Consider the following 24,612-nt stretch of genomic DNA (forward strand, 5'->3'; position numbering starts at 1 on the left):
AGTTTACAACTGCAGTTTTGTAAACAGCAGCTTAGTGTCATGAAAGCCTTCCCAGTGTAAATGCTACTTACGCCCTTCCTCCAGAAGTCTCACGCCCAGCCCCAAAAATGTAAATTATAAGTTGAAAGATAATATGGGGCTCACACAGTGAGGGGAGATTCTCCTTTCCCTGGGATTGCAGCTCACATTTAAGCATCCCATAATTGGCACTTCCACGCGTTTTCCAAAGTGGGCCGAGTTACAGAGCGAGAAAACAGATAATTTGTAATGCACACACCTACTTGTTGCTTAACCAAAAGTGAAATCTTTAAGGAGACAGCTTATCAGACCTTGTGATTTCATCAGCTGATGTAAAAAAAAATGAAAAAGGTGATCCATGCACTCGAATACCAGGGGTCATGGTAGAAGCCTCCCTTGGGTTTACAGAGAAGGGTGTGTGGGAAACTCATCTATCTCTGTTGATATCACTCTCAATTCCCTGTAACACAGAGAGGATGTGTGTTCTAATAGTAAATCATTATCTTGCACAAAAAGAAATTGAGGTACGGTCATGGGTCTCACCCACGTTAGATGATTGGATAAGAGGGAGGAGAAGCCTCAGCTGGGGTGGCCACATACAGTTGTGCAGGCTACCCACAGAACAACTCCAGGCAGCCCTGAAGTCATACAACTTGGCCATCTGGCTGAGCTCTTCTTTCCAGTTTTGTGTCCTGCCTTTCAGCCTTGTTTCCCTGATCAAACAGATACTTTGTTCCTATTAAAAATGGAAGATGTATTTTTGAATGAACTGTGTGGTTGTTATTTTCCTATTAAAAGGCACTGAGGATGATTTAATTAAATTCTACATTTTTACAACGATCTGTTTCCAAGTTTTATAAAGAAGCATGAGATTGTATCATGCCATAAACTCAGACTGACCCCGGAACTATCAAGAGGAGGCCGGGCGCGGTGGCTCACGCTTGTAATCCCAGCACTTTGGGAGGCCGAGGCGGGCGGATCACGAGGTCAGGAGATCGAGACCACGGTGAAACCCCGTCTCTACTAAAAAATACAAAAAATTAGCCGGGCGCGGTGGCGGGCGCCTGTAGTCCCAGCTACTCGGAGGCTGAGGCAGGAGAATGGCGTGAACCCGGGAGGCGGAGCTTGCAGTGAGCCGAGATTGCGCCACTGCACTCCAGCCCGGGCGACAGAGCGAGACTCTGTCTCAAAAAAAAAAAAAAAAAAAAAAAAAAGAGGAGGCATCGAACCCATCCTTTATAGGAGGGACCCAGCTGGGACTGGAAGAAAAGGTTCTCTCTGGGGTGGAGGGGGGGCTCTGCTGCGCATTGTGTGCCGATTGTGGGGCATGGTGGCACTTCCCTGGCGATCTCCTGGCTCATCGTCACGGCCACCCGTGGGATGTAGGTCTTGTTATCCAGGTTGTGCAGATGAAAGACATTCTGTTGCCTGTCCCGGTTGGAGCTGGCACCAACTGTGTTTCTGGAACTTTGAGACCCACATGCTTAAGTTCTGTGGCCAGCGTGGATCGTGCAGGGCTGGCACTGCTTTTCCTGCTGGAGGGGCGTCTGAGGCTGGCTGGGTGGATATGCTCCGTGTCCTGGGAGGTGCTGACCAGGAGCTGAGACCTGTGAGGGCTGCCTGGGGAAAGTGGGCTCGTCCCCAGGTGGCAAACCACAGCCTCTTGAAGAAGGGAAAGGTTTCACTGATTCCAGAACTCTTGTACCCAATCCTGGCCCAGAGAGGGAGCTCCACGCCTTAGAGGGGAGATGTGGGGCTGTCTGCAGGCCGGGCAGCAGCCTCCTGGTGTCTGTACTCCGGGAGCAGGAGCCTGGCCAGGCGCTGTGATCAGGAGGACACCCCCAGAAGAGCAGAAGCCGGTGTTCACAGGAGGGGCCCCGGGGCTCGGATGTTGGCTGCTATTCTTTATTTCCTGGGGCCACCATCACAAAGTACCATGGACAGGGTGGCTCAAACAACAGACATGATTCTCTCTCATTCTGGCACTTAGAAGTCAAGGCGTGGGTAGGGCTGTGCCTCCTCCGAAGGCTCAAGGGGAGGACCCTTCCTGCCTTTTCCTAGCTGTTGGTGGTCCAGGTGGCCCTTGGCTTGTAAACAGCCGCTCCAGCAGCTGCCTCTGTGGTCACGCGACTTCTCCCTGCGGGCCTTTGCGTCTCAGCATCTGTCCTTTTAAGAGGACACCAGTCATCTTGGATCAGGGCCCGCCTACTCCGGGACGTCCGCATCTTAGTTAATTCCATCAGCACCAGCTCTTTGTCCAGAACAGGCCACATTCTGAGATTCTGGGAAGCAGAGCTTGAGGGGACATCGAGCAGCCCAGCACAGCTAGTTTGGGGAACTAAAGGCCGGGGGCTCCTCGTCCCTTGTCTACGTGCTGCCCACCCTGTGCCGTGTCCTCCTCCGTCTATGAGTGTCAGGTGCGCCTGCTGAGGGCACTGGCGGAGGAAACGCTGATACCTTCTGTGCTTTCTCTTCTTACAGCCCAACATCGGCCACCTGGGCCTGCCCCATGGGCCGTCTGGGGAAAAGATGGCTGTGGTGACAGTGGATGATTGTGACACAACCATGGCTGTGCGCTTTGGAAAGGACATCGGGAACTACAGCTGTGCTGCCCAGGGCACTCAGACTGGCTCCAAGAAGTGAGCATCCCAGTGGGGAGGCCCTGGGGGTCCGTACCCCCAAACACGCTCACCCTGCGGCCTTCCCAGGGCAGGGCCCCACATAGGCGCTCTGGGTTCAGTGCCCTGGTGACCTCATGCCAGGCTAGAGTCAGACTCCCTGACCACGGTTGGGGCACCTTCCCTCTGACCTTCTAGAATAAGTCTCCCTAAGTATGTGTCAAGAATGGCCAGGCCGACCCCAGGGTTGTGATGGAAGGCTTGCAGACCCCAAGACGGTCTCCGGCCCCATCTCCACAGATCACTGGCTTTGTCCCCACAGGTTCTGGTACCTGCGACTCCAGGACTCTGTTAAGTGAAGACCTGTGTCAGCCAGCTGGTCCCAGAGGCTTATTTTGTTGTTGTTGTTGTTTTTTCTGAGATGGGGTCTTGCTCTGTTGCCCAGGCTGGAGTGCAGTGGCATGATCCTAGCTCATTGAAGCCTTGACCTCCTGGGCTCAAGCCATCCTCCTGCCACAGCCTCCCCAGTAGCTGGGACTACAGGCGTGCACCACCACGCCCACCTAATTTTTGTATTTTTAGTAGAGACCATTCTGTTGGCCAGGATGGTCTTGATCTCTTGACCTCGTGATCTGCCCACCTCAGCCTCCCAAAGTGCTGGGTTCTCATTTTCTTCTGGCCTCCCTTCAAGTCCCTTCCTTTTCCTGGTAGGTCTCAGAGGCTAAAGTAAAGTATAGTCCCCACTGGCCTTGTACTGTGCTTCCTGCGCTCACATCCTGTCTCAGTGTGGACCAGCCTGGGTGGGCGGGGCTTGGTGGTCACTGGTGAGCGTGAAACACCCAGATCGTCAGGACTGAACGCAAGTGTGAGCAAACGGCAGAGAGAGGCGTGCAGAGCCAGTGGTGGCACCAGACACAGGAGTCCCCTCTGACTCTGGCCTCTCCCTGCCTGCCTGCTTGGTTTCTGAAGTAGTTACGGTGGCAGAGGTTACACAGAGGCAACTGCAGAGCCCAGGCCGCCGTGGCTGCCTCTCACCACCTGGACATCACAGAAGACGGCTTTACCTCCCCAGGTCCCTGGATCTGACTGGCCCTCTGCTCCTGGGGGGCGTCCCCAACCTGCCAGAAGACTTCCCAGTGCACAACCGGCAGTTCGTGGGCTGCATGCGGAACCTGTCAGTTGACGGCAAAAATGTGGACATGGCTGGATTCATCGCCAACAATGGCACCCGGGAAGGTACGGGGTGGCCATCGGGGCGTCGGAGCTGCCGCAGTGGCATCTGGCTGGACGTCGGCAGCCACACAGAGGTCACTGCTTGCAGATCCCTGGGGAGCCATCTTTTTCTTAGAAATGTATGTGTCCAGCTGTGGGCAACTCCTGGGGTGGAACCCGGAGTCCAGGCTGTAGATGCGCAACTCTGCAGTTTCTGCAGTTGGGGGTTGCCTCGGCACTGCTGGCCCAGCCAGCTAACCCAAGGCGCACATGATCCTAGGGTCTTGCATGTGTCACCAGGTGACCGGGCCGGCTGCCGTGATGGCCTGCAGTCCGTGTCTCCAAATGTGGTCAGTGTGTTCAGCACCTTCTTCGTTCCTGTGTTCCTGCCATTGCCAGGGGCGTTCAGACCCGGTCTGGCTTCTGTCCAGCCCCGTGTCCATTCCGTCCTGGTTTCCCACGCCACGTCTGGCACCGGGGACCCCGGGAGGTTCCTCCGAGTCAGGCTCTGCTGCACGCTCTGTGTTGCCAGGCTGCGCTGCTCGGAGGAACTTCTGCGATGGGAGGCGGTGTCAGAACGGAGGCACCTGTGTCAACAGGTGGAATATGTATCTGTGTGAGTGTCCGCTCCGATTCGGCGGGAAGAACTGCGAGCAAGGTGAGTGGCTGGCGTCCATCCCCCCCGGTCACGGAGGCCTGGGAGGCATTGCTCCATGATGTGCCCGGGACCACCGTGAGGGGGCTTCACATCCAGGTCCGGCAGCCTCTGGCAGCATATGCTGCATTTACTGTGGACTCACACTGCTCTCTCCAAGAGACTGTCCTTCGCAGAGCCCCTGCTCCTGCTTCTGGGGTCCCCAGTCCCTCAGGTGTGGGGTGGGACAGGTAGGCTGGGCCGGCAGGGCCCAGCCCCAGCACCCCCAGCCACTGAGCCCAGGGATCCTGAACCTGCCCCGTCTGCCTCCTGTCAAGCCTGAGAGCCCCTTGCCGTGCCCATCTGTGGCTGGGAGTCTGCAGATCTTCATGTTTCCCAGGAAGGAGGCTCACGTCCCAGGGTGGGCTTCTGTGGAGCCCACGTGGCTGACTGTCAGGGCTGGATGCGTCATAGAGGGGAGGCTCAGACTGGCCTTCGTGTTAAAGTGAAAAAGGCCCAGGCCCAGCCTGCAGGCCCATCCCCTGCCCTGCAGCCAAGTCTGTGGCCGTGTGATTTCGGGAGACACCTGAGGTCCCCGCACCTGTGTCCGCAGCCATGCCCCACCCCCAGCTCTTCAGCGGTGAGAGCGTCGTGTCCTGGAGCGACCTGAACGTCATCATCTCCGTGCCCTGGTACCTGGGGCTCATGTTCCGGACCCGGAAGGAGGACAGCGTCCTGATGGAGGCCACCAGTGGCGGGCCCACCAGCTTTCGCCTCCAGGTGACTGGGGCCCCGTGCCACCAAGGCACCTGCTAGGTGGGTGCCCGAGGGTGGGACCCAGGCGCTGGGCTTCCTGGTGCACACTCGGGCACCTGCTACTCGCCCTTCCTCTGGCGCCCGCCCCTGGGGTCCTCCAAAGAGGAGGAGGGGGAATATCAGCCCTTTCTTTCCTCCAGGAGGCGGATAGGGAGTGAGGGAGCATGGGGCTGGGCCAACCCCAGGGTCCAGCAGAGCTCTGGTCTCCCTCTAGCCTGAGGATCTGGCTAGAGTGTGGGCATTGCAGAGCTGAGGGAGGTGCCGCGTCTTCAGGCAGAAACAGTGGGCCTCACCAGTTAAAGCTGCGGCCAGGTGCAGGCCAGGGTGGTGGCTCATGCCTGTAATCCCAACACTTTGGGAGGCCGAGGCGGGCGGATCACCTGAGATCAGAAGTTTGAGGCCAGCCTGGCCAACATGGTGAAACCCCATCTCTATTAAAAATACAAAAAAAATTAGTCAGGAGTGGTGGTGGGGGCCTGTAACCCCAGCTACCCGGGAGGCTGAGGCAGGGGAATCGCTTGAATCTGGGAGGCGGAGGTTGCAGTGACCTGAGAACGTGTCACTGCACTCCAGCCTGGATGACAAGACTGAGACTCCGTCTCAAAAAGAAAAAGCCGCGGCCAGGTGGTGGTTGGCACCAATGCATGTCCACTGTCTCCGGAAGCTTGAGATGCCTCAGCCCAGAGATGCCTAAAGCCCCGCTCTGCCGCTGCCTGCCTGTTTTCTCTTATTGGTCTTTACTGTTTCGTTTATTTGAAAAAAAATTTATTTGTTGGATAAAAATTGCGAACAGCTTTTAGAAGGTGATTCGGATGCACTCTTTCCGCCGGTTTCCTGCACCACCCAGTTTCCACTCGCATCTTCCACGCTCCATAGACACTTTGAGAAACAGTTATGAGCCCCGTCTTCTTTCATCGGGCTGCGCTTCTGCCACACCCTCTGCCGCACGAGGCAGCCACAGGGACCCTCCCTGGGAGGGCGCCCAGCCCTCGGCTTGCCCTCTTGTCCCTCTGCTTGTGCATCTCAAAGTCATTCCCATCTGTAGTGATGGTGGGGCACGGGTGCTGTCCTGTAAACCCAGCTGCTGTGACCCTTTCTGATCAGAGTCTAGCTCTGAAAACTCATGGGCAATTCTCCCTCCTAAAAAGCTCCCTTTATGTCTCTCCTTAGACCTAATTCTCATCCCCTGGCACGGGAGTGGCCCGTGGGAGCCGTGCCTGAGCAGGGCGCTCTGTCTTGATTTGACAGATTCATAACTGAGTTATTCCTTCCTACATCCTAGGTGTGTTTTTTGTTTGTTTGTTTGTTTGTTTTGAGATGGAGTTTTGCTCTTGTTGCCCAGGCTGGAGTGCAACGGCGCAACTTCAGCTCACTGCAACTTCTGCCTCCCGGGTTCAAGCGATTCTCCTGCCTCAGCCTCCAGAGTAGCTGGGATTACAGGAGTGCACCACCATACTCGGCTAATTTTGTTGTATTTTTGGTAGAGACAGGGTTTTGCCATGTTGGCCAGGCTGGTCTCGAACTCCTGACCTCAGGTGATCCACTCACCTCGGCCTCCCAAAGTGCTGGGATTACAGGCATGACTTCTAGGCTTTTCTCTAAGTTTGTGTACTTGTGTGCACGCGTGTATCTCCGTGCAAGTGTGTGTGCATGTCAGTGTGTGTATGTGCATGTGTGTGCATCTATATGTGCATCTCTCCATGTGTGCACATTTGTGCATGTCTCAGTGCATGTGGCTGTATGTGTATGTGTGTGCATGCATGTGATGAGAGCTGGGTGCACACGGTCTCAGAGCAGCACTGACTTCCTTCTGGTTGTTCATTATCTCCAACCAGAGTGAGCCTGGGGATCCCTCCTGCCCTCCCTTCAGCACACAGAGACGCTGCCCTTAGGTTAGCCTCCTCTCCTGCCTTGGGGTCGGTCACACGGGAACACTCACCCCATCCTCCCAGGATGACCCCCCAGGCTCCCGCGGTCAGAAAGTCCCTCCCAAAGCGGAGTCTGGGCCAGCTGCGTGTCCTCCGCCATCAGCTGTGTACCGCACGGAGCCATGCCTTGTTGCCTTTGTTCCATTGGGCTCTGGGCCTTCTTGTGCTGCCCAGTGCGTCCTGGACACCATCCCCCATCAGGGGAGGCTGGGCTGGGGTCAGATGGTGAGAGGCGAGATGGATTTCACGGAGTGCCTGCTCCAGGCTCTTATTTCACACGGGAAACTGAGGCATAGAGGCTCTTCACTCTGGACCCTATGGTTCTTTTACTGCCCAGGTTCCTGGGATGGCCGCAGGCCCTTCTCTGTCACTCCTATGGACAGCTCATCTAGAAACAGTTCTGTGTAGCCAAGATCGGCATGAGGGTTGGCGGGTGGACAGAGGGGCTGCCCAGCACATGTGCTTCCCGCCGTGAGTGCCTGGCTGGAGGGTGGCAGGGGCAGGACTGAGAGTGCTCCCAGCAGGCTGGTGGAGGTCAGTCCCTCAGCAGATCAGCAAGGGCTCAGGAGATGGGTCGGGGCTGGGGCAGGGGCTCAGGCCTGGACAGGGAGCCTCCTGTTCCTCCCCATCACAGCTTGGGAGCATTTTCCAGCACAGACGGCTCGGATTGCCTGGAAGATGCGGTGTGCGCCAGGGATGATTACAGCTGGCCTGTGGGCCCTTGTTAAACCTGTAATTTCATCAGTCTCCCAGGCAGCCCCAGAAGCTTGCTCCTGGCCAAAACTTGGCAAGTGCGGTGCTGCCTGGGGATGGTATTTTCTGTGTGGTGGTTTCACTGTCAGAACAAATTAAATTGGCTGTTTGGATGCAGGAGATGAACTGGAGCTTGCAAGTTGTCATTTGGCAGTGGGGTCTCTGTAGGAAAAAAGTGCGCTTTCAGTAGGAATGGCGCTGGAAGCCACAGACTCCTGTGCTGTTTGCGTAATTACATCATGGAGGGCTCATCCAAAAGTTAGGAATTTTGCCAGGGACTACAGCCAGCCCTCCCTGTGGAAGTCTGGGTGGCTGGAGGGGTGGCCTTGAGGGGATGCTACAGACCCCAGTGGGCACCCAGAAGGCCCCCAGGGCAGCTCGCAGAGGCCGGTCAGCCACACGTTACAGAAGGTTCTGGGAGATTTCTCCTTGCCATCATCAGCTTGCAGGCCTCCCGTGGGCCTGTGAGCTCTGTAAAGCAGCAGTTTGGCTGTTCTCAAAGGATGTCCCGTGCGCCCCGGCCACTGTGGTGGGACAAATAAGACTCCATTGTCATCCCACAGCCCAAGCAATTTCGATAATTGCTCTCGGGCACCCAGAATCCACCCACTTGTTCAGGTGGGATAACCTCGCGATTGCTGAATGCCTCTCTGACTGAGAGCCGGGGACACACTCTCAGTTACCACTCATTAAACAGCTTCATTCTGTGGATGTCACTTTTGTTTGTAGATATAATGTCGCTTTTATCACTGATCTGCTCACTTTGGAGTTTTTTAAGCAAGAACAATGCAAGAGAATGGCAAAGGAAATTAATAAACTGACTTCTATAGAACAAAAGAAAACAAAATGGAGGCCGGGCACAGTAGCTCACGCCTGTAATCCCAGCACTTTGGGAGGCCGAGGTGGGTGGATCACCTGAGGTCAGGAGTTCGAGACCAGCCTGGCCAACATGGGGAAACCTTGTCTCTACTAAAAATACAAAAATTAGCCGGGTGTGGTGGTGCACACTTGTAATCCCAGCTACTCGGGAGGCTAAGGCAGGAGAATCACTTGAACCCAGGAGGCAGAGGTTGCAGTGAACCTAGGTTGTACCACTGCACTCCAGCCTGGGCAACAAGAGCAAAACTCTGTCTCAAAAAAAAAAAGAAGACAAAATAGAAAAACGTGAAAAGTTACCTTCTTAAAATAACTATCAGGCCAGGTACAGTGGCTCATGGATGTAATCCCAGCACTTTGGGAGGCCAAGGCAGGTTGATCACCTGAGGTCAGGAGTTCAAGACCAGCCTGGCCATCATGGAGAAACCTCTTTTCTACTAAAAATTCAAAAATTAGCCAGGTGTGCGGCTGTTTTTTTGTGCCTCCCGCCCACCAAAAAAACCCCAAACAATCAATAGAGACCAAAAATCAAAGTACAGTTTTAGTTACATAATCTTTACAGCCAGTTAAAACCTGTATCCTATTTTCTCTCATGAATTTATCTTAGACTGATGTGATATTTAGAAGTAGATTTCTAGGTTAGCAAGCATGTAGCATTTTCTCTTTTTTCTTTTTCTTTTTCTTTTTGAAATGGAGTCTCTGTCTGTCTCCCAGGTTGGAGTGCAGTGGCATGATCTCTGCTCACTGCAACCTCTGCTTCCCAGGTTAAGCGATTCTCCTACCTCAGCCTCCCGAGTAGCTGGGATTACAGGTGTGTGCCACCATGCCCAGCTAGTGTTTGTATTTTTAGTAGAGACAGGTTTTCACCATGTTGGCCAGGCTGGTCTCCAACTCCTGACCTCAGGTGATCCACCCGCCTCGATCTCCCAAAGTGCTGATATTTCAGGTGTGAGCCACCGCGCCCAGCCTCATGTAGCATTTTCTAGTAAATCATTTCGGTATTGTTTTTAGCATAACTGCAGGTCAAAGAACGTATACCATGTGGTTTCAGAGCTTTGAAATGTGCTTTACAGCCCAGATCTCGTCAGTTTTTTTTTTTCTTTTTTTCTTTTTTTTTTTGAGACGGAGTTTCACTCTGTCACCAGGCTGGAGTGCAGTGGTGCAATCTCAGCTCACTGCAGCCTCCACCTCCCGGGTTCAAGTGATTCTCCTGCCTCAGCCTCCTGAGTAGCTGGAATTACAGGTGCCTGCCACCACATCCAGATAATGTTTGTATTTTTAGTAGAGACGGGGTTTCACCATGTAGGCCATGCTGGTCTCAATCCCCGGACCTCAGGTGATCTGTCCGCCTCCACCTCCCAAAGTATTGGGATTAGAGTCGTGAGCCACCATGCCTGGCCTCTAGCCAGTTTTGTATATATGCCACTGTGTGCTCTGCAGTTGTTAACCATAGTGTTCTATATACATCAAGTAGGTAAAGTTTGTTAACTGTGGTATTCAAATATTCTTTATCATTATTGTTTCTTTGTGTGTGTGTGACAGAGTCTTGCTCTGTTGCCCAGGCTGGAGTGCAGTGGCTTGATCTCGTCTCACTGCAAGCTCCGCCTCCCGGGTTCATGCCATTCTCCTGCCTCAGCCTCCCAAATAGCTGGGACTACAGGCGCCCACTACCACGCCCGGCTATTTTTTTTTTTTTTTTTTTGTATTTTTAGTAGACACGGGGTTTCACCGTGTTAGCCAGGATGGCCTCGATCTCCTGACCTCATTATCCACCCTCCTCGGCCTCCCAAAGTGCTGGGATTACAGGCGTGAGCCACCGCACCCAGCCTATTGGTTTTAATTATTTTTTTTTTTGTCTTTGTCTTCTCACTTACTGAGAGAAGTTAGTTACAAATCTACCTTGACTGTAGATTTATCTATTCTCTTAGTAATCTTGATTTTTGCTATATAGATTTTGAGGCCAGGTTATTAGGTGCATACAAATTTAGAGTTGATTTATCTTCCCAGCAAATTGACTCGGTTATCATTATGAAATTCCTCTTCTTCTGTAGTAAGGATTGTTGCCTTAAGTCTACTTTGTCTCATATTAACATAGCTATACCATTTTTCTTTTGGTTGGTATTTATATGATGTATTTCTTTCTGTCCTTTTACTTTCAACATTTTCTGTATCGTTACATTTCAGGTATAATATAAGCAGTGTGCTAATAGTTGTTTTTCTAATATCTAGGCTATTTTTTGAAGTTATCTTTAAATATGAGCATCTTAGGTTAGTTACAACCTTGCTTTCTGATTCTTCTTACGTGTACTTAAACATGGCCATTTGACCCTTATCTCTGTAACACCCACACCCAGAAGTAAGTCTCATTGTCTCACTGAGTCTGTTTCCTTGAAAGTTCTGTGGTTCCCAGTGTTATTTTTGAGTCTGTGTCTGATGATTCTGTCGTCTGTTGCCACTCTTCCTTGCTTCTCTTGGTTTATAAGCATATTACCTTATATCCTCATATACTTGGCTATTTTTTATTGAGTGCTAGACATTTTATTGAAAAACTAGAGAGCATTTGAAACTAGAAATGGGGGCCGGGTGCAATGGCTCATGCCTATAATCCCAGCACTTTGGGAGGCCAAGGCAGGCAGGCAGATCACCTGAGGTCAGGAGTTCGAGACCAGCCTGACCAACATGGGGAAGCCCCGTCTCTACTAAAAATACAAAAAATTAGCTGGGTGTGATGGTGGGTGCCTGTAATCCCAGCTACTTGGGAGGCTGAGGCAGGAGAATCACTTGAACCTGGGAGGTGGAGTTTACAGTGAGCTGAGATTGTGCCATTGCACTCTAGCCTGGGCAACAAGAGTGAAACTCTGTCTCAAAAAAAAAGAAAAAGAGAAACTAGAATGGGGATGATGGGGATGTCATCCATGTTTGCTTCTGCCAACCACTAGGAGCACTTGCCCTCCCAGAGCACTTGAATGCAGCCACAGACTTTTTTTTTTTTTTTTTTTTTTTTTTTGAGACGGAGTCTTGCTCCATTGCCCAGGCTGGAGTGCAGTGGCGTGATCTCGGCTCACTGCAACCTCTGCCTCCCGGGTTCAAGCAATTCTCCTGTCTCAGCCTCCCAAGTAGCTGGAACTACAGGTGCCTGCCACCACGCCCAGCTAATTTTTTGTATTTTTAGTAGAGATGGGGTTTCACCTTGCTGGTCAGGCTGGTCTCAAACTTCTGACCTCGGGAGATCCACCTGCCTCGGCCTCCCAAAGTCACAGACTTTAATGCAGTCACAGACTGAGTTGGTTCAAAGCTGGGCTTCCAGTCCTGCAAGGGTGGGTCTTTTTCGTTTTTATTGTTAGTGTAAACCCCTCAGGGTTCCAACCAGAAGCCTAGGAACAACCCTTGGCAGTCCATGAACCCCAGTTTTTAATCCTCCAGCCCCATGAACCTAGAAAGCTTTGAGGCATCCTGAGACTCTAGGTCACAGGTGACTGATGGAGCATGGCACCACCTGCTGATAGGGCTGAAGAGTGCCAAGGAGGGCAAGGGTTTCAGGTACCTGGCAGCCGTGACCTGACTGCACACTTAGCCTCCACTGTGTCTTCCAGAACCAGCTGACGGCCTTGCAGGGAAACACACGCCACACTGTTTTGCAGATTCTGTCTTTTCCTTGGTCGTGAGCCTGAAACTCTGTTTTGCCTGGAACCACTTCAGTGCCTTCAAACAGACATTCTTTAATATTTTGTCTCATGTTCGTAGGTGATTTTGAGAGGAGAGGTAGTCCAAACTGCCAGGTCCTTTCTTAGGAGATCTAAGATTTTCACACTGCCCTTGGCCTACCTTATTTTAAAATATGAGCATTTTAGGCCAGTTGCAATGCTGATTTTTGTTTTTTTCATACATGTAATTAAACACAGAGGATTAAATCTTGTCTTATAAAGTATAATGTTTATGTTTACATCCAGAAATAGGGGCCTAATAGTTACCTGAATCGAGCTGGGTCCCTGCACTTAAAAGCCTAACGGGGCTTGTTCCTGGCCCTTCCCTTACTTGACCTCCATGAAGCAATTGATCCTTTTTCCCGTAGAATAAGACAAGCAATTCTGATCAGTGTTAAAGGCAACAGCAACAAAGAACAACTTTGCCTATACTGTTTTTTTTTTTTTTTTTTTTTTTTTTTGAGACAAGGTCTCGCTCTGTCACCCAAGCTGAAGTGCAGTAGTGCTATCTAGGCTCACTGCAACCTCTGCCTCCTGGGCTTGAGTGATCCTCCCACCTCAGCCTCCCAAGTAGCTGGGATTACAGGAGCACACCACCATGCCCCGCTAATTTTTGTATTTTTAGTAGACACGAGGTTTTGCCATGTTTGCCAGGCTGGCCTTGACCTCCTGGTCTCAAGCGATCCACCCGCCTTGGCTTCCCAAAGTGCTGAAATTACAGGTGTGAGCCACCGCGCCCAGCCAACTTTGTCTAATTATTATTATTATTTTGAGACAGAGTCTCACTCTTGTCTCCCAGGCTGGAGTGCAGTGGCGCAATCTCGGCTCACTGCAACCTCTAGTAGACTCCCAGGTTCAAGCGATTCTGCTGCCTTAGCTCCCGAATAGCTGGGCTTACAGGTGCCTGCCACCATGCCTGGCTAATTTCAGTATTTTTAGTAGAGACAGGGTTTCACCATGTTGGCTAGGCTGGTCTTGAACTCCTGACCTCAGGTGATCCACCTGCTGTGGCCTCCCAACATGCTGGGATTAAAGGCCTGAGCCACCACACCCAGCCAACTTTGCCTAATTTTTTTTTTTTTTTTTTTTTCTTGAGACCAAGTCTCGCTCTGTCACCCAGGCTGGAGTGCAATGACACAATCTCAGCTCACTGCAACCTCCACCTCCCGGGTTCAAGCAGTTCTCCTGCCTCAGCCTCTGAGTAGCCAGGATTACAGGCACCCGCCACCACACCTAGCTAATTTTTGTATTTTTAGTAAAGATGGGGTTTAACCATGTTGGCCAAGCTGGTCACGAACTTTTTTTTTTTTTTTTTTTTGAGACGGAGTCTCACTCTGTCACCCAGGCTGGAGTGCAGTGGCTCAATCTCGGCTCACTGCAAGCTCCGCCTCCCGGGTTCATGCCATTCTCCTGCCTCAGCCTCCCGAATAGCTGGGACTACAGGCGCCCGCCACCACACCTGGCTAATTTTTTGTATTTTTAGTAGAGACGGGATTTCACCGTGTTAGCCAGGATGGTCTCAATCTCCTGACCTCGTGATCCACCCGCCTCTGCCTCCCAAAGTGCTGAGATTACAGGTGTGAGCCACCATGCCCGGCCACGAACTTTTGACTTCAGGTGATCCGCCCGCCTCTGCCTCCCGAAGTGCTGAGATTACAGGCCTGAGCCACCGCACCTGGCCAACTTTGCCTAATTTTTAAACCTATCTTGTATCTGGTGCCACATCATCAGTCTCCTTTCACAGCTTCCTTGTTTAAGTGATTGCAAAGCATTTTCTAGTTCGTTGTCATTGTACCAATCAGTTGATGTGGCTCTCCCTGCTGCAGATCCTGAACAACTACCTCAAGTTTGAGGTGTCCCACGGCCCCTCTGATGTGGAGTCCGTGATGCTGTCCGGATTGCGGGTGACCGACGGGGAGTGGCACCATCTGCTGATCGAGCTGAAGAATGTTAAGGAGGATAGTGAGATGAAGCACCTGGTCACCATGACCTTGGACTATGGGATGGACCAGGTAAGCTGGCACCTGCACCCCCTCTGGGGATAGATAGACCCTTCCTCCGGCCCAGGGAAAAACAGAATGACCCCTTGATGTGCCAGGACCCGCCAGAGACCTTGTGGATTTGGGGAGGCACTTTCTGGGCCCCCATAGGTGGGCTTCTGTTCTGCCCTGTACTGAGGTCACTGGCATCTTCCTCACCTCCTTCATCCAGATGCCCCTCCCCTGGCAGTCAGCAGCTGACTTCCTCCAGCTGCATTTCTCATCATGGTGCTGTTGGTGCCTTCAGCAGTGGTTTCTTTTAGCAAAGCCATCTTGAGCAACGCCTGCAGGCTCAGCACCGTGTCTTTAGGGTACTGAAGTAACAATGCCAGGGCCCATGCCCTCAGAGCATGGATGGGGAGCAAAACTGGGAAAGCAATGAGACCCAGGTCCTGGACAGGCCTGTGAGACACCAGGCAGGTGCCACACCTGTCCCAGGCAGGCAGGTGGCATTATCCCAGACAATGTTCACAACACTTAACCAAACTAGGTTTCCACAGTTTGCAGGCAGGTAACCCAAGATGTTCTCTGTGAAATGCCCACACACTTAAGGGGCTACCTGGGATTTCCAAGAGCTCTTGGGGCCAAGGCTCATCTCACAACACAGACCTGGGAGTAAATCGGTGTGTTCCAGGCACCTGCCTTTCTGGGACTGGATCTCAGCTGAGACCCTCTTGGGTTCCCACAGTATTAATGGGTGAGCGGATTTCCGTTCACTGCAGTCTTCCTGACTCGCCAAGCTCTCTGTCACAGCGTGGCTGGTTTAGTGTTGTGCCCTTGACGGAGGCGGGGCAGTTGCCCGTGTTGACCCCACCGGCTGCCTTGGCTAGGCTGGGGCATGGACACCCATCCTCTGGCCTGGTCATCACAGCCAGCCACGCTGTCCAGCTGGGCCCAGCGCTCTCTTTGGAGGCCCAGATGTCCTCAGGCTCTGCGGAGTTTATTGAAGCGACTGCTTAGGCTTCCAGTGCATCCTTCCCGGCTGGAAGACCTTTCTAGGATGGTGGATGCAGCCCCCAGAGCCCCGGCCCCTCTCTCCACACAGAACAGGGCAGATATCGGGGGCATGCTTCCCGGGCTGACAATAAGGAGCATGGTGGTCGGGGGCGCCTCTGAAGACAAGGTCTCCGTGCGCCGTGGATTCCGAGGCTGCATGCAGGTACATGGGGGTGGTGGGGGGTGGCGGGGGCCTGCCCCTCACAGGCAGCTCCGAGGCTGCCAGCACCACAGTTGGTGCCATTGGTCAACCTGTTAGCTTTCAATGAGTGAAGAATTTGTCTGATAGGCGTCCCCACTTTAAAAGCTCCTGTTTCCTCTTTAGACCCATCCTCCCCTGCGGTTCCCCTTGGCATCCGGGCCGTCCCTGGCCCCCACAGCTCCCCACCGCCATGCCAGCCACCTGCCCCTCTGCCTTTGTGAAGTGTCCTAAATCAAGCCCCTCGCCGCCACTCTCACCCAGTCCAACCACAGACGTCACCCAAGTGGGTCCCGTGCCTGTCCCCTGGAGCCAGGGGTTCCAGCTACGGCCGAGGGAGCTGCTCTGAGTCGTTCAGCTCTCAGCCCCCTCGGCAGGGACATCCATCCCTCACGCCCCCACCGCGTACCCCAGGAGATCAGGCCAGCGTGCCCTCTGAGCTCCTCACCCAGCCCTCCACTGCACTCCGGCCACCAGGCCATGGGGCCACTGGAACAACCCTGCCCGCCCCAGCTCTGTAGATAAATGAGGCGTCACAGATGAATGCCCCGCAAGGGACCAGAGAGGTCTCAGGGTTCCCTTAACCCCTACTTACCTTTCTGGGCTCCTGTAGCCCCAATGCCGTTTCCTTAATGGCAGGGAGTGAGGATGGGGGGGACGCCCACCAATGTCGCCACCCTGAACATGAACGACGCGCTCAAGGTCAAGGTGAAGGACGGCTGTGATGTGGAGGACCCCTGTACCTCGAGCCCCTGTCCCCGCAACAGCCACTGCCACGACGCCTGGGAGCACTACAGCTGCGTCTGTGACAAAGGTGGGACCGCCCTCCCAGGGCCCTTCAGTGACAGGGAGGCCTCTCATGGCCGAAACACAGGAGGAGGGCTCAGTTTGGACATTGGTGTCCCTAGCTGACTTCCTGTGGTTCCGTGGAGCCCTGAGCTTTAGTTTATAACAAGTGGGCCCCTCCTAGAGAGAGGTTCTGGGCCTCTTCCTTACTCTTCTTACAGAGCGCCCCAGGCACTCTCCTCAGCACTTGGGGTGATCAGCAAAGAAATAGTGAAAAGTAAGGCCGGGCGCAGTGGCTCATGCCTGTAATCCCAGCACTTTGGGAGGCCGAAGTGGGTGGATCACTTGAGGCCAGGAGTTCAAGACCAGCCAGGTGACATGGTGAAACCCCATCTCTACCAAAAAAAAAAAAAAGCAAAAATTAGCCAGGCGTGGTGGCATGCACCTGTAGTCCCAGCTACGAGTGAGGCTGAGGTGGGAGGATCACTTGAGCTTCTTAGGCAAAGGTTCCAGTGAGCTGAGATCATGCCACTGCACTTCAGCCTGGGCAACAGAGCGAGACTCTTCTCAATAAATAAATAATTAGTGAAAAGTACACATTAAGAAAATTCTCCATTCAGGGTGGCCCCTGAGTTTTGAGGTGCTGAAGTCACCTTCTGCTGGTGGCCATTCCCCATGTGTCCTGGGGCAGCCTGGGCCCCGTGTTCCAAGGCTGTCACCCTCCTTGGGGCAGCCCGGGAAGGCCTTCCTCTCTGCATCGCCAAGTCTCACCCGCCTAACGCTGTGTTTTCGGGAACTCTGTGGCATTCTTCCTCTTCCCTCTGCTGAGTACCAGGGAAAGTCAGATCTTCTGGAGGGGACGGGTTGCTCCAGATGTTTTAACGTGGAAGGTCTCGTGGATTGCGGGTGGAAGTAATGCTGGCTCTGTCCTTGCAGGGTACCTTGGAATAAACTGCGTGGATGCCTGTCACCTGAACCCCTGCGAGAACATGGGGGCCTGCGTGCGCTCCCCCGGCTCCCCACAGGGCTACGTGTGCGAGTGCGGGCCCAGCCACTACGGGCCGTACTGCGAGAACAAGTAAGAGCAGCCCCTGGTGCCTCCCTGCGCCTTCAGAGTCCACGTGGCTGTGTTCCCTCGACTCCGTGTCTTCTCTTTCTTATTTTGACCCAAAGATACGTGTAATTCTGGATAACAGGGACATATATATTTTTTTAATTTGGCATGAATTCAGTGAGAATCAATTTTTTTTATTTTTTTGAGACAGAGCCTTGCTCTGTCACCCAGGCTGGAGTGCAATGGTGTGATCTTGGCTCCCTGCAACCTCTGCCTCCTTGGCTCAAGCGATTCTCCTGCCTCAGCCTCCCGAGTAGCTGGTCCTACAGGTGCCCACCACCATGCCCAACTAGCATTTTGTATTTTTAGTAGAAATGGGGTTTCACCATATTGGTCAGGCTGGTCTCGAACTCCTGACCTCAAGTGATCCACCTGCCTTAGCCTTCCAAAGTGCTGGGATTACGGGTGTGAGCCACCACGCTTGGGCAATGAGAGTCAATTTGGACATCTCAAACTAACCCCACTGGATCATGTGCCCACACCAGAAACATGCAACATGACTCACCTGGACTCCTCGCTGTGCCCAGAGCAAACAGGCCGCATGAGATGCAGGGAGACGCATGTGATTTACAGAGAATGCGGTGGGCTTGAAGTCGTGTCTGATGTGTGTGGAGATCCTAGTGTGGTTAGGACAGGCAGCGGCATGCTCTCTGGACTCTGTACCCTTTGCACAGGGATCGCTGGGCACAGGTGTGTAGTCATCACAAGCGTCACTTTATCCAAGGTTGAGCTGCTTGGTTCTTCATAAACCAAAGTTCTAGGCCACCGTGGAGGTGATGCCCCCATGGCTCACTGTCCTCAGCTGCTGGTGGCCATCAGGTGCAGGGACACCTCCTATGCTCTGTTCTTTGTCCACCTGAGCCTAGAGCAGGTGCTGTGATCCCGGCTGTGACCCCATGAGTGGGAAGCAGCCTGTGCCCTGGAGCTGGTGACCTCACGAGAAGATGACACCACATCATTCTTGGATATCAGCGAGATGTGATGCCAGGGAGAGCTTAGAGGAGGTGCCCTGGGAGTGGAGAGGGAGGTGGGAGCCAGTGAGGCTGAAGCGGGAGGGCATTCTGGGAGCGAAAGCAACAGAGCCAAGCTGGAGAGGAGTAAGGGGATGAGGCTGGTCTAGAGAGGCCTGAGTGGGGACGGAGGTGGGCCGGCAAGCCAGGAACAGAACTCGGCTGTGTGGAGGCCGTGGGGGCCCAGCATTAAAGTGGCAGAACCGGGTCTGGTCTTAGGGAACCCCCAGCTGCCGCGTGGAGCACAGCTTGGAGCAGGGGGAGTTGCCAAGAGGCTGATCCAGCATCTCCGTGCCCGGCACCGCAGTCACCAGGGCTGCAGGGGGATGAAGGTTCTGGGGCCCCCACACTGCACACACACATCCATAAGCGCCAGATTCTATCTCTGGCCTGGTTGTCTTTCTGACCCTGATTTGTACACAGTCCTTAATACTTGCTCGCCAAGTGAGTGAATGCTAGAGGCTGGCAGCTGGGTGGAGGGAACTTGGTTAGCCAGGATGGGGAATGCAGGAGCCCGCAGGACACTCAGGCGGGGCTGTTGCAGGCAGGTGGGCCTTCAGGTGACTGCGCAGGTGCAGCTCCCGTCAGGAACAGGTAGGGAGACTCATGCACAGCAGCGGCCAGCACCTCGGAGGCCTGGCTTCATCCCTGCGGTGTTACTTATCTTCAGTGTCTGTTGCTGTCTGCCAGGGGAGGCTCAGGGAGGCAGGACTGGCTTCCATTGGATTCTGAGTGCATGGGCGCGTGCCGCTGACCTAAGGGGCATGCTACACCAGGGCATGGCTGCCCTGAGCATCTGTGGGGCTGGTGGCCAGGGGACCTGGGGGACAACAAAAGCTGCAAAACTTCCTGTTTAGGAGCTTCCCGCGGGCATCTCATGCTGGCACTCACCCCAAGTGCACTTTGAGAAGTTGTGCCAGGCAGCTGAGCTCAGTCTGCCTGTGTGGGGCTGCGTCGTGAAAGGCCAGCCTTGCAGTGAGGTTCATTGTCATTAAGCCCTAATGAGTCAGGCATCACGTGGATGTGGGGCACGCAGTGGACACAGGTGTTGTCCCAGTCGATTTGGGCATGGCGGATCTGTGGGTGGGGGTGAGGTTGGGAGCCAGTAGAGGGGAGACTGAGGCCCCATAACGTGGAAGGGAAGCTCCCAGAGCTGGACCTAGCCAGGCCTCCTGGGCAACCATCTCCATGCTGCCAGTGGGCCTCTTCCCATTCCAGAAAGCACAGTTACGTAAACCTTCCAGCTGCCCTCTTATTTTCTCCACAGACTCGACCTTCCATGTCCCAGAGGCTGGTGGGGAAACCCCGTCTGTGGACCCTGCCACTGTGCCGTCAGCAAAGGCTTTGATCCCGACTGTAATAAGACCAACGGCCAGTGCCAATGCAAGGTGAGGCCCAGCCCCCATGGTCCCTGCCTGCTGTATGCTCACACACATATATGCACAGATGCCTCTACGTACACACACGCCTCCACATACTCTGCCTGCACACACTCACACCCCTGCACACACACCTGTGCCCACTCACATCACATTTGTGTACAGATGTGGTGTTTGGTTTCCTTGCTGCTCCCCCGTGCCCTGTGAATACTCCATGGCTGCTTTCCACGTGTAAACTACGGATTCAGCCCCGCCAGACCCCACCTGTGGAACAGGAATCTCTGCCTGCTCCCAGCCCACTGCCCATGGCTATGTGAAGCCCAGCCGTTTCTGAGGGCTGGGTCATCTCTGGCACCACTCCGGCCCTCCTGGCCTCCTGGTTGGCCATTTTCCTGGTCTTTTTTTTTTTTTTGAGACGGAGTCTTGCTATGTCACCCAGGCTGGAGTGCAGTGGTGTGTTCTCGGCTCACTGCAGCCTCCGCCTCCCGGGTTCCAGCGATTCTTCTGCCTCAGCCTCCTGAGTAGCTGGGATTATAGGTGCCCACTACCACGCCCAGCTGATTTTTGTATTTTTAGTAGAGACAGGATTTCACCATGTTGGCCAGGCTGGTCTCGAACTCCTGACCTCAGGTGATCCGCCCGCCTCAGCCTCCCAGAGTGCTGGGATTATAGGCGTGAGCCACCGTGCCTGGCCATTTTCCTGGTCTTTACCAAGCTGGCGTCCCATGACGGCAGCAGTTTTAAAATAGAAAGTGTCACTAAGTGCATTATGTCCCACCCCCGTCCAGGGCGGTCAGTCGTAACCTGCATGCAGCACGGAGCTCACATCTCATGTCTCCAGATACACACACGTGTTCATAGTGCAGACTCTAGGGACCCCTCCCCAGCCCTCTCAGGATACATCACCTCCTTCAGGATCTTCATGTACACCACAGCCATGGCACTCACAGTGACTCGAAACCCAAATGTTAGGTCTGAGGGTAACAGGAGCCTGGGCGAGGGACGTGAGCTTCCTGCAGATGTGGCTGGCCCTAGGAGGGAAGCTGGCACCAGGGCACCCTTGGATGCCATCTCGTGATGTCAGTAGTGTCCCAAGTGCTCGCGGTGGTTCCAACAGCAAACGGGACTTGTGTCCTGAAAGGCTCAAATTAAACAGCTCTCCTAGGTCAGGGTCGGTCCACACATGTCACCAGATGGCGGTGGTGGCATAGTGGGTGGCAGAGCAGAGGGAACGTGGGGAGTGCATTGGCGAAAACTTGCCTATGATTTTTTTCTCACCCAAAGTTATAGGCAGGGTGTGGTGGCTCATGCCTGTAATCGCAGCTACTCTGGAGGCCGAGGTAGGAGGGATTACTTGAGCCCAGGAGTTCAAGACCAGCCTGGGCAACATAGTGAGACGCCCATTTCTACATAAAATAAAAACATTAGCTGAGTGTGCTAGTGCTTGCCTGTGATCCCAGCTGCTCAGGAGGCTGAGGTGGGAGGATCACTTGAGCCCTGGAGGTTGAGGCTGCAGTGAGCTGTGATCGCACCACTGCACTCCAGCCTGGGCAACACACCGAGACCCCATCTCAAAAGAATAAAAAAACAAAGTTACACAAAATGTAATAAAAAAACATAAAGATTGCAGTCACCCATGCACCTCCTAGCCGTGATTGCTGGTGTTTTAGCATCTCTTCTGGGCCTGCTGCTCACTGCCATTTTACACACAGTTAGAGTCCCCGCCTGACACACAAGTCTGAATGTTGTTCACGCGTCTGCCCAAGTCACAGCCTGCCCCATTTTCTGGGGCGGGATTGGGGGGGTGCTACTTGGGCCTGGGGAGGCCCGGTGACCAGCCCAGGCAATGTAGCTGGTAAAGGGCAAGGGTCAGGCATGAACTCAGGACTTTCTGAACCCGAAGTACAAGCTCTTGATTGTCACTCTGACCCACCCAATGGTGGACGTTCAGGTGGCTTCTAATTTTGCAAAACATCTTTAAAGAAACGCCCAAGGGCTATCCCCACAAGTAAGCCTCCATTTGGATCTCTGATTCTTTTTAGGACAAATACGAAGGTGCCCACTGTTGAGACTTGCTAAGACATGAGGGAGGGCATCCTTCACAGGAGAACCGCTCTCCTGGGCCGGGCCTTGCGGGGCTTTGGGAGGCAGCCCCCGTTGGGTGTGGGATGTGGGCAGAGGGTAGCCGTGAGGGGTGGGACGGCTGGCGGCTGACACATGCACCCAGATGGGAGTCTGGACATTGCTCAGGAAACACGCTGCAAGGTAGGGCCTCTCCCAGGCATCTGAAGTCACAGGCCCTGCCTCTGGCTTTTGCAGGAGAATTACTACAAGCCCCCAGCCCAGGACACCTGTCTGCCCTGTGACTGCTTCCCCCATGGTTCCCACAGCCGCACTTGCGACATGGCCACCGGGCAGTGTGCCTGCAAGCCCGGTGTCATCGGCCGCCAGTGCAACCGCTGCGACAACCCGTTTGCCGAGGTCACCACGCTCGGCTGTGAAGGTCTGCGTTGCCTCTTGACACCCTGCAGGTTACAGCGCAGGGACAGGCTGCTGCACTGGCGTGCACGTGTATGCCTGCGCGTTGGGTGTTTGGGGAACCCTGGGCTCCCTCGTGTTCTGAGTTCTCTTGACCTTCTAGAAACCTGGTTCTGCGTGAGGGGGCGTGGGTCAGAGCCTGGTCACCCCTCTCCAGCTCTGACATGGATTGGGGCAGGGGAGATGCTAGGTCTCGGTTCTTGGTGGGAGCAGGGCCTACTTCAGGGAGGCGCACACAGACAGTGGTGCCTGTTTGTGGTCGTGGGCGCGCATGCCCCGCTGAGCAGCCTTCCCTCCTCTCTACCCCAGTGATCTACAACGGCTGTCCCAAAGCATTTGAGGCTGGCATCTGGTGGCCACAGACCAAGTTCGGGCAGCCGGCTGCGGTGCCATGCCCCAAGGGATCTGTCGGTGAGTCCCCGTGGCCTGTGTGTAGGGAACTGAGGCACGCGTCCTTGTGGGAGCAGCCAGCCGAGATGTGGGGACTCATGGAATGTTTCGTGTTGAAAAAATATCTGCAGGCAAAGTGCTGGGGAGAAATCCGATCGCCTTTTCCCTACCAGTAAATACATAAAGCAGGCAGGGGGTGTAACAGAAACATGAACAGCGCAGTGCGTGTGGGGACGCCTGCCAGTCAGGCCTGACCAGTCCCTGCTCTGCCGCTCAGGCTGGGGCACCGGGACAAGTGGCTTCACTGTTCATAGCATCGGGGTACCTCTGTGAAATGGGGACAGTGACTGTGTCCACATTGTGAGGGGCGTCTGGGGAATCCAGTGAGGCACGGAAAGGCCCGGCTGAAACAGATTCCTGGCGCATGGGATCATGGCTGCTGGTAGATGGTGTCGCTTTCTTTCCTCGCAGACTTGCTCGGAAGTGCTGGCTCCTGTTGCCTGGGCGCCCGAAATGCCTGGTTGTCAGTGTCAGAGCAGCTTCGGCTGTGGCCCTGATGTGAAAGAGGGGTGCTGGTGTTGGCCTCCTGGCCCCCGTGGGGTTCTCACCACCACGCAGTGTTCTGGGTTTAAGTACATTCAGATTGGGGATTGAAATATACAAGCATTGATCAACAATTTGAGTTTCAGGCTTTGCATACCTGCTCTCCTTCCCTAGGAAATGCGGTTCGACACTGCAGCGGGGAGAAGGGCTGGCTGCCCCCAGAGCTGTTTAACTGCACCACCATCTCCTTTGTGGACCTCAGGGCCATGGTAGGGGTGCCTCGGGGATGCGTGTTCAGCGGGGGCACATGTGTGTTTGTGTATGTGTGAGAGAGTTTGTGTGGGCTGAAGCTCCTGGGCTGGGGAGTGTTGGGGCAGATGGGATGGTGCAGGGACGGCCCCACGGGCCCGCAGCCTGGAGCCAGCAGGTTCCTGTGGACTTGGGGGTATTGGCACCTGAGCCAGGCACCCCCACGTGCACTTCTCTCCCACAGAGAGGACCCAGCTCTGTGTCTTTGGTTCTGAAAACACAGGGTCCCTGCATTTGATTCCATTTGCCCTCTGATCCTGCCCTATTTCATGGCTTTTGTTCCCACGTCTCCCACTCGGTATCTTTCTCCGAGCCCTCTTTGGCCCACCAGACCCTCGTTTCCATGCTCTGGCTGTCAGCAGTGCTCATTTTTGGGCCTTTTGTTTTTTGTTTTTTCTTTTTTGGAGATGGAGTCTCTATCTCCTAAGCTAGAGGGCAGTGGCACGGTCTCAGCTCGCTGCATCATCTGCTTCCCGGATTCAAGCAATTCTCCTGCCTCAGCCTCCCCAGTAGTTGGGACTTACAGGTGCCCACCACCACACCCTACTAATTTTTTTATTTTTAAAATGGAGACATAGAGTATTTTTAAAATAGAGAGTAGGGTTTTCACCATATTGGCCAGGCTGGTCTTGAACTCCTGGCCTCAAATGTTCTACCCGCCTTGGCCTCCCAAAGTGCTGGGATTACAGACGTGAGCCATCGTGCCCAGCCAGGCTTTTGGATTTTTTAAGTTCCTTTCTGACAAGGAAA

The 24,612-nt window shown here is 54.1% G+C and overlaps 1 protein-coding gene across 2 annotated transcripts in view; it reads left to right on the plus strand.

Moving 5' to 3' along the window:
- CELSR1 (cadherin EGF LAG seven-pass G-type receptor 1) overlaps positions 1 to 24,612 on the plus strand; it is a 180,743-nt gene that overhangs the window by 124,628 nt on the left and 31,503 nt on the right. For both annotated transcript variants that reach the window (XM_055253952.2, XM_055253950.2), the window contains exons 6-17: positions 2,500 to 2,657; positions 3,709 to 3,872; positions 4,381 to 4,506; positions 5,096 to 5,262; positions 14,386 to 14,571; positions 15,644 to 15,757; positions 16,433 to 16,607; positions 17,516 to 17,657; positions 19,971 to 20,091; positions 22,402 to 22,585; positions 22,930 to 23,031; positions 23,728 to 23,822. In XM_055253952.2, coding sequence (XP_055109927.2) covers positions 2,500 to 2,657; positions 3,709 to 3,872; positions 4,381 to 4,506; positions 5,096 to 5,262; positions 14,386 to 14,571; positions 15,644 to 15,757; positions 16,433 to 16,607; positions 17,516 to 17,657; positions 19,971 to 20,091; positions 22,402 to 22,585; positions 22,930 to 23,031; positions 23,728 to 23,822 — 1,734 coding nt within the window. The remainder of the gene's footprint in view (positions 1 to 2,499; positions 2,658 to 3,708; positions 3,873 to 4,380; positions 4,507 to 5,095; positions 5,263 to 14,385; positions 14,572 to 15,643; positions 15,758 to 16,432; positions 16,608 to 17,515; positions 17,658 to 19,970; positions 20,092 to 22,401; positions 22,586 to 22,929; positions 23,032 to 23,727; positions 23,823 to 24,612) is intronic.

The sequence above is a fragment of the Symphalangus syndactylus genome, chromosome 18 (genome assembly GCF_028878055.3).
Source record: "Symphalangus syndactylus isolate Jambi chromosome 18, NHGRI_mSymSyn1-v2.1_pri, whole genome shotgun sequence".
Taxonomy (NCBI): Eukaryota; Metazoa; Chordata; class Mammalia; order Primates; family Hylobatidae; genus Symphalangus; species Symphalangus syndactylus.